Source organism: Kryptolebias marmoratus, linkage group LG9 (genome assembly GCF_001649575.2).
Source record: "Kryptolebias marmoratus isolate JLee-2015 linkage group LG9, ASM164957v2, whole genome shotgun sequence".
Lineage (NCBI taxonomy): Eukaryota > Metazoa > Chordata > Actinopteri > Cyprinodontiformes > Rivulidae > Kryptolebias > Kryptolebias marmoratus.
The window spans coordinates 29,354,684-29,364,249 of record NC_051438.1 but is presented as its reverse complement, the minus strand read 5'-3'; the positions used below and the strand labels follow the sequence as shown (position 1 = coordinate 29,364,249).

General features: G+C 42.4%; 1 protein-coding gene across 1 annotated transcript in view; it reads left to right on the top strand.

Moving 5' to 3' along the window:
* The window catches only part of LOC108229183 (complexin-2), a 26,375-nt gene that overhangs the window by 6,407 nt on the left and 10,402 nt on the right, over window positions 1-9,566 (top strand). The window contains exon 2 of the mRNA XM_037977535.1: window positions 7,931-8,079. Within this exon, the coding sequence (XP_037833463.1) occupies window positions 8,049-8,079 (31 nt within the window). The 5' untranslated portion in view covers window positions 7,931-8,048. The remainder of the gene's footprint in view (window positions 1-7,930; window positions 8,080-9,566) is intronic.

Genomic DNA, 9,566 nt, shown 5'->3' with positions numbered 1-9,566 from the left:
ATGCATGGATGGATGGATGCATGGATGGATGGATGCATGGATGGATGGATGGATGGATGGATGGATGGATGGATCTACAGGCTGCAGAGTCTTTAATGTTCTCTGTTCTCCTGTGAACAGGATTATTGTTCTGCAGCAGAGAACAACTCATTAGAGTCAAATAATCGCCCAAAACTCACAACAGAACAGAACAGAGTTCTGTAAAGAAAAAAAAAACACCCCACCGTGTTAAAAAATGATATTTCTAATCAACTTTTTTATTTTTTACTTTTAGAAGGTTGGCCAAATGAACCACAGACAGATTATTAATGATAAAACATTAAAATAATGGTGAGAGCTCAGGTGTTGTTCGTGTTTCTGGTGTTTTGCGCAGCATTCATCACTGTCCTCGGAGCAGTTGGCAGGCGTAACGAACCCGCCGCCCACACAGCCTCGCCGCCCACCCTCCCAGCGTGCTGCTGGCCACTTACCGCAGCCCTCTTCACCCTGATGGAGCGAAGAGGAGGGGCAGCTAAGTGAGCACTTATCTACGGGAGGAGAAAAGAAACAAACAGCTTTAATATTCAGCACAATGTCGCAGCGCCGAATGTGTCACATCGTGTCCGACATCCCGAGGACATCTCTGAGCAACACCTCAGTTTTATACTTCAGCTGCCACCGCTGAATTAGAAAGAGGCAAAAACAGACCAGATTTATTTTATTCCTTTATTATAGAATTAAAAAAATCTCAGAGGGTCTTTCAGCAAAATGTCTCATGAAGCACAGCTTGGATTTTAAAGAAACTTTCAGGAAATAACCGCTGGATTTAACTCGACAACTAGGCTACATTTGGAGTTAACCAGATTAAAGATGGCCGTCACAGGAAACACAGAGGTGGCTGTGGTAGTAGCTGAGAGTCACTCACAACCTGCTAACTGCGTGAGATCAGTGATTGTTAGCATCAACCCTGTTTGTCTGTTAGCAAAATATGTCAGGAACCGCTGAACGGATCTGAATGAACCTCTTCTACCCTGATTCAAGATGGCCTCCACAGCTAATCGACCCTTGCTGACACATGAACAGTTTTGTAAATTTGGAGCTGAGGGTCTGAGCGTGATCTTGCAGCAGCAACATTTACTTGTTTTCTGGAGAACTTTGTCAGTTTTTTGTAAACTGAAACCTGAAACAAACCTGGGTTTAGAGGTGATAAAGCTCATGTCTGCCTGTTTTAAGATGATGGCATCAGGCTTAAACAGTAAAAGAACATATTTAAAGTTAAAACATCTTTTAAAGTTTATTATCGTTGTTCTTTAGACGTCTTCTTCTCTGGTCTCCCTCCTTCGTTGGCGTCCATCTTTTTACTCCATCCATTCATCTTCCCTCCTCCTCTTCTTCCTCGCCTTCGTTCCGCCTCCTCCACTCCTTCCTCTCTGTCCTCATTTTGGTTTTTCTCTTGTTTCAGTCACCCAACTGCAAGACAAATGGACGAATGCTTCACTGGTGATATATAGCCTCCTTCCCTCCCTCCTTCCCTCCCTCCTTCCCTCCTTCCCTCCTTCCCTCCCTCCTTCCCTCCTTCCCTCCCTCCTTCCCTCCACCCTCCATGGCCTGAAGGGAGGAGAAGGAGTCGGGGAGGTTTGCAGCTGCAGTTTGCTTTTATTCGTTTGCAGGATTTAAAAGAAGTCAGATTTATTAGGTTTTTTTCTGGTGTGGCTTCATGTGACAGGAAGCAGGAGAAAAATGAAATCTGCAGCCATGACAGGGCAGTGAAGGTGGCAGAAGCAGAGTTCAGGTGTTGAAGCGTTAAAAGATGCTGTCACTGTTAAAAGCAGATGATCGGGCAGGACGGAGGCATCGATCTGCAGCAGCGTGACGTTCTGGACGAGGAGTCGTAGTAAAACATCAGCAGATGATTAAATGTCAACAAACGAGGAGCTTCTCTTTGTGTCAGAGGCGTCGGAGGATCTTTTTGTCTTCTCTGATCCTTTTGTCTTCAGGCTGAATGAGTTCACTCAGAAAATGTCAGCAGCTGTTTGGTTCCAGTCCATCAGCGGCTGCCTTTTTAACGAGCTGCTGGCGCTTCACTTTCTGCGTTTCATGCAGATTTACGGTCCTGTTCCCGACGCAGATCTATTACTGATTTTACCCACACTCAGAAAAAGTCAAGTCCTGATTATGTTCTCAGTTCTGGGTAAAAAATGATCCAGGAGGCAGATTTCCTCCCAGTGGTGGCACTTTTTACTCGGCCCAAACCGAAGAGTGCCCCACACAAATTATACATCAAAATGAGTTACCATGGCGACACAATTAGCCAAAAACGAGCCCCAAAAATCCCACAGGATTCACCAAGACTCCTCCAAACCACATTAAAACTGGAAATATCTCATGAAAACACTGAAGATTTTACTGAAACTTTCAGAAAGTAACGAGTGGAGGCGCCTCTGCCCCTGATTAGCTGTTTGGGTCAACACAACTCAAAATGGCCTCCAAAGCTAATGCTAAATATGGCTGTAAGTCAGTCATTTTTAGAGACATGGAGCTGAAAATGGGTGTGATATTATCTGACATTAACCTAAAGTTTACTAAGCTGTTTGTTTAAAATTAGAACGACCACCAGAATTATACAAGAGTGGCTGAACTTTAGAGATTTTTATTTATAATTGGGTGTGGTAGTAGCTGAGAGTGATGCTAAAGTGGCTGAAATGTCTTCAGGAAGTTTCCAAACTATTTTCAAAAAGATTTGACTTCGTCTAAAACAAAAATAAATGTTTGCAGCAAAACAAGCAGGTAAGAAAATGAACGAATAAAAGTGGAAAAAGTTGAACTTGGTCAGCATCCATTTTTCAAACGTTCAGCTGATGATGAAATTAAATATTCAATCTGAGCAGAAATAGAACAGGGAGCGACGCCATCGCTCATCTGTGCTGTGATTAAAATCTAAAATATGAAAGTTAAAATTAGTCTCCTCACACAGGAAGTCCTTCAACAGCTGAGGGTCCTGCCTTTCGCCTTCCAGTCGGAGCTGAGGGAATAATTTGTTGCCAGGAAGTCCCATGAATAAATAATGTTTCTGAGTGCTGCTATCGGGAGGAACGATGTTAGGAGGTCATCATTAATTCATCCACCGACGTCTGCAACATCCCTCTTCTGTCTGTGGGACCTTTGAGTCACGAGTCATTTATTTTACTCCAGAAAAACAAAGTGAAACATGTTTGTCCAACATGTCGACTCTGTTTATTTTACTCACCTGTTGAGTCTGAATGGAAAACTGCAAAGTTTCAGTTAGTTTAATAAAAAAGGAAAGTTTCACGCAGGGTTAGAAAAATCTAAATCAGGCTGTTTTTAACATGTTTAAATCTGTTTAAGGGAGATTTTCTATTAAAAAAAGTGAAAGAAAGCCTGAGTTTCATCAGAATGAAGGAGTCAGGATGTGTTCTGGTTCTGGTTCTGGTTCAGGTTCAGTGTAAAACAGCAACTCTGTCCCTAAATGTTTGCAGTGATTTGGTTTTTAATCAAACTCATGGCAGAACGTAGCTTTTTGTTTTTGCAGAACAGAATTAAAGGCGTGGCGGTTCTCGAAGGAATGCTTGTCACCCGCCGCCTTTCATGAAAGAGTTTACATCAACATGGACTCCGCAGCCACAGGTGTTAACGCTCGGAGTGTGTGTTGAGGATGACTCTCAGCTGCTACCACTTTACCTCCACATCTGTAATTCAGAGCCTTTTTTATGTCAAAGGTAGATTAACTGTGGCAGCCATCTTGAATTGGTGTGCTTATCCAGGTTTCATTCACAAAAAGTTAGAGAGATTCAATCCAAAACATTACAACAAAACAAAACAGAGATTTCAACTATTAGGACTCCTTTTTGATACTTGATTTAAAAAATGGCCACTCACTCAAAAACCCTGAGTCACTTCCTGTGACAAACAAACCAAAATGAGTCTCGATGCAGGATTTAAAACTCAACTTAGCAGCAAAATGTCTTTTATATATGATAAATAATAAGTTTTTGTTCTTCCTGGATGCCACAGATCCATGTTGTAACTAAACTGTGGAGCAGAACCCAGAAGCTGAAGCTGTAATAAGACAAGCGCCCCCTGGTGGCCGCGAGGGAAACTCATAAACTCACAGGAGTGTCTTCTGCAGCTCCCTGTGGTTCTTTGTTTCCTGACAGATGAATTTATTACTTTCAACCTTTAAAAAGTGCTTCAAAAGTGTAAATAATGCTTAATATAACTGAAACTAATATTAAATAGTTTTAAAATAAAGTTTTGAGTTTTATCTTTGTTTTAAAGTAAGATTTCCATTATTTTAACTGTAGTGAGGATAACTCAGCTTCACGACCCGATGAATCTTTACGTGTTTGTTTTTATCACCGTTCAGTTTGATTTATCCTGATTTTATTTAAAACAAGCTTGTTTGTTTTCTGTCTCTCACATGTTGACTGAGAACAACTGAAATCAAAGGAAATTGTGGAAAAACGGTTTAATTTCAGCTCAGGAAGCTGTTACTGAACTTTAGGATAAATTACACATTTTGTTATTATTTGTTTGTGTTGTATTTATTAAAGACAAATCGTATGTTTTATGTTCTGAGCTGGAACGGTTCTTGTGTTCGACTTTAAGGAAGCTGTAAGAACCTTGTTACGGATCCATCTCAGTGCGTTTGGTTCTGCTGGCAGGTTTATGTCCCTGCAGGATGAAAGGCGTCCTGGAGGCGTCCGTCGGTGTGTGTTTTCTGTGTGTGTGCGCTCCAGATGACTTTTATTTCTGTTCCCATCTGTCCCTTAAACTGGTTAAAGGGGATAAAAGAGACACACCGGTAATTTGTCTCCTGTCACCATGAGGTGTTTCTCCTAATGTTGGGGCTGCTGTTGGACCTTTTTATAGCAGAACTTCTCTTTGCTGTCAAGGTTAAAATAAAAAGTATAATATTTGATAATCTGGGAATTAAGCTTTAAGAATGCTTTAAAGACTAATAATACACTAAACTGGGACGTTGTCTCATATTTAAAGGTCATTTTCCAAAGTTTTGAGTCATAATTTGACTAAAATATTGTAATAATAGTTGAGGCTGTTTATCGAAACACTTGTTTAGTGAATTTAATGTCGCCCGCCGCCATGAAAGGAAAGCGTATCTGCATACGTGTGTTAGTCTGTTAGCAAAATACCTCATGACTGGACGGGGTTCAGAGAAACCCTCAGGAAGTACCTGATCCTTCCCAGGTACTCACCTGAGGCTTAACTGATACCTGTACCAGGTACATCCCAATACTTCACTGATCCTTTCGGTGTACCTGGTACTTACCTGCTGGATCCGTTCGTGCCTGCCTGACTGCAGTAAATGGACAAAGAAAACACGTTTAAGGTCTTTTCTCTCCTTTATTTCCGTTCTTTTTGTTCGTCATAAATCCGTTCAGTCGACAGACTCGTGTTTGCTTCCTCCTGTCTGTCTTCAGCCGTAAAACTCAGAAACAACTTCCAGTTAAAGGGGTTGGATCAGCGAGCCTTCCTGCCTGCTCCTGATAACATTATCCCACGTCACGCACCGCTGCCAGCGCCTGGATTATAAAATAATGATAAAAATATTAAGAAGAGGAAGAAGAAAAAGGGGGAGATGATGCGAGGGAGGGTTGCCCTCTGGTGATCGGTATATTTGGCTCCGGTTTGAAAAGGAGAGGCTTATGTAAGGTTTTAAAGCTCCTCCAGCATCACCAGAACCAAAACGTTCAGTGTGATGGAGAGCTGCTCCATGCAGCTAACCGCCCACCGATAAGCTCTTACATAACGAGCCGCCGTTCGGTTCTCTGGTGTCTGAGGAGGAGGAGGAGGAGGAGGTGACTGCAGGCAGGTAGAGACGCTCCTGTGTTTGAGAACAGAGGAGATGTTCTTTCTCAGGTGGAGGACTTCAGTTGTTTTAGAGACCATCGTTCGTGGTTGGATCCATGGTTCTCAGCCTTTTACAGTTGACCTGACTCTCAGCTGACTCTCATCCCAGCCGTGAACTGCTCCTGTCACAGGAGTCCTCATCCTCACGCCAACAGAACCAAATCCTCTGCAGAAAGCAGAGACGAGAACCCGAGAACCCGTCCATGAAGACCACAAACAAACTGACTTCAGCAAACATATTACATCAGTCCTTAATGAGATGATATCGAATTTGCAGCTGGACTTGATTGAATCCTGAGATTAAAAAACGAGAAGAAACAAAAACTCGGACCTGCAGTAAAGTAAACAAACCTGGGTGGAATCTGGGAGGTTTCATTTCGGATGGATAAATACAGGAAATACAGACATCCCAGATAATCAGACATTTACTGGCACAGATGATTCAAAGATTAACAGCTGTGTCCTTTTCTTTCAGACGATCTTGTCTAACAGCAGGATCTGTCCTTTATTCTATTAGTGAGTCCTCAAGTCTGTTTCTGCAGTGATAAGAAGCACCAGACCCCCCCACATCCCCACAGGCTAAAACACAAACAAGCTAAAGATAAATGCATTAAAAAAAACAGCCAGTCTGCATGCAGCTGCTCTGAGGACACAAGATGTCTGCGCTGAAACAAGCTGAGACTTCTTGTATATTGGGTTGGAGTATCTGTGTGTTTTTGGTCCTGAGTGATGGGAGGATGGAGCAGGAGGTGGCCCGTCGTCTGAAGTCAGGAGGACGTCGCTCCGGTCTGAGCTGGAAGGCAAAGCTCCGGATTTACAGATCAGATTGAGATCTGTAAGTTCAGCCGTAGAGATCAGGTAAGGAGCTCCATCCTGCAGGAGGAGCTCAGAGCAGATCTGCTCCTCCTCACAGGAAGGCCTCCTGCTTGTCTCCCTCTGGATATTTTCATTCCCAGAACTCTCTGAAGGGATTAAATCTCCTCTCCGGCCTGGGAACACCGTGGACGACCTGCAGAGGGAGGTCTGGGTTTCCCTCCCTGACCTCTTATCTCTACAAACTCATAAATGGAATATATCATTCTGATAAACCATCGATGAATAAACAACCACAAAGAAAGTGAGACGTTTGTGTATTAAAAAATTAGGACAACTTTTTAAAACAAATGTAGAGAAATTTATTTTACTCTTTTGTTAAAGAAAGAAAAACCCACAAAGGTCACAGAAATAACCTGAAACTGACAAAAGCAATAAACAGAAAACAAAAAGCTGAACAGCAGCTAATGAGAATCAATCATTGCCTTCAGCAGAATCACTGAAACAAATAAAAGTCTTGAGATTTTTGAACAGATTTTATTTTCTTGTTTTCTCATCTTCAAGTTATTTCAGTGACCTTTGCTCTCCAGATATATTTGTTAGCATTACTGTGTTATTACTCTGCTAATATAATCTTTAAATCAGTTTTACATTAACCTAAAGATGCTAGTCATTAGCTGCTCCCTGCCAAAGTCCAGAGAGTTTTTGTCACTTGAGTCGTTGTTTCGTTCTGCGCTGAAGAGTAAATGATGCTTTCCTCTGTGTTAACTCAGATTTTAATAAGTCCAGTTTCAGTTTTTGTAAGCTTGGTAAGCTGCAGTCTCCCAGACAAGTCAAATGTCTCTTATTACTCTGGCGTTTGTCTACGTTTGCTCTAATTTTACTCAAATCTTCTGTCTGGACGCGAGAAACCTGCCCACGTGAATGAAAACCAGGCTGCTCTTCCCCCTGAAGCTCTCAGTTAAATATGGATTGTTTTCCCGTCTCCCCAGTTACGTCCCAGAATAATCGTCCCAGTCTGCCGTCTCGTCTCATTTCAGTTCAGCTCCTTTCAGCTCCGCTGCACAGAATGAGCGGGAGGGGTCTAATTCAGGACAGAGACCCTGTTCTGGTTCTGAAGGTGTAATAAATGTCTTTGTTGATGCTGGTGCTGCCACTCAGATGGACGTGAGCGCTGCAGGTTGGAGTTTGTTGGGTTGCATTACAGCTATGATTATCCTGTAATCTTGATGTTTTCTGTGTCCTGCAGACAGTTGCTGAACACAACGAACTGAGGGTTTTGGGGGAAGCTGAAGGATCTCGGCTACATGCTCAGCTGCCTTTGGCTTTAAGAAGAAGAAGAAGAACCGTACCAGGCAGCAGGAACCATGGATTTTGTAATGAAGCAAGCTTTAGGTGGTAAGTAAGACCGCTCCTCGTCTTTAAATGCGTGTCTGCTGGAGACGAGTTCCTCTCATCTCTCAAAGACAGAACCTCTGCTGAATCCTCCGGAAATTATTCACTAAATGGATGTGAGACTGTGGAGTGATCCGTTTACCACCAACCACAGCAGATTTACCACTTAAATACAGTTCTACCAAGAAGCAGCTTTATTTTGAGCTGCAGAGATCTTCTGTGTGTCCTGCAGACTCTGACCGACACAGATCTCCAAACACGTTCATGCAGTGATGTCATCATGACTGATTATTCCACCGCGATGGAGGACAGGTTGAGTCGAACCTGAGACGTTCTTCAGACATGACAGAAAAACAGAACCAGTCTTTGGATTTTCTGTTTGTTTTTCTGCATGTCTTTGGTTCTGTTTTAGTCGTTCCTACATTGAAACTTTTAAAATATTTAACTTTATTCTGTTAAAATACACTGAGATCTCTCCAGCCCTTTGCTGCTTCTGTCTTTCCTCTCAGTTTCAGCTTCTTCAGCGTCTTTCAGCACGCAGCCGTCATCGAGCTGCAGCAGAAAATGCAGTTTGATTTTTAGTTTTTCACAGTCAGAATACAGTTTGTGTCCCTGAGAACTCCACCCTCTTCCTCCACGTCTCCTCGGCTTGGACATAAAAACGTCTTCCTGTAAGTCAGGGGCCCCGGGGCCCCAGAGGTCGCGCCTCTTTAAATCATCCTTCTCATCTAGTTTCATCAGCCCAGTGACCAGCAGCCACGGTGAAATGAGATTTATTCCTCTCCATCGCAGCCTGCCCTTCGTCCTCCTCCCAGAACTCGTTAATTCAGCCTCCTCTTCATCGCTGGGGTTCTGTCAGCTGTCTGTTCTTATTTCTCCTCCTCGGCATTCATCCAACCCCCTCCTCTCCTCGCTCTGTTCACTCAACTCTTTACTTTCTGCTCCGTCAGGCTGAGTCTGCAGTGAAGCATCAGGATGACTCTCAGCTACTACCACTCAAACCTCAGCTTTAATATGAGTTGGAGCCTTTTTTGTGTTGGCTAATGTTGCATAGCATCTTGGAGTAACTCTAAATTAAATCAATCATTCGTAGATGTCCATCTGAAGTTTACTTTCTGACAGTTTCATTAACATTCGTTCATTCCTTTATGAGATATTTTGCTAACAGACTTTTTTAAAGTAGTTAATGGGTCTTGACTGGTTAGTGTTGCAGATAAATTTTAGCTCAGTCTGTAGAATTAAGGTTGTTTTTAAAGACTTTATTGATCCGCCGTCTGCAGGGACTGATGTTAAATAAATGTTAAATTTCACTTTTTTACTCAGTTAAATGAAATATTCATAAAGTTAAGTGATTGGTTGGTCTAAAGGGTAATGTTACGAGTTAAAACAATGTCAACTGTCAGGATTTGGGTTTTTGGTTTTCAGTTAGTTGCTTTATGTTTCAGTTGGTGTTTATTATTTTCTGTTATCTTGTAGTTTGGTTCGTGTTT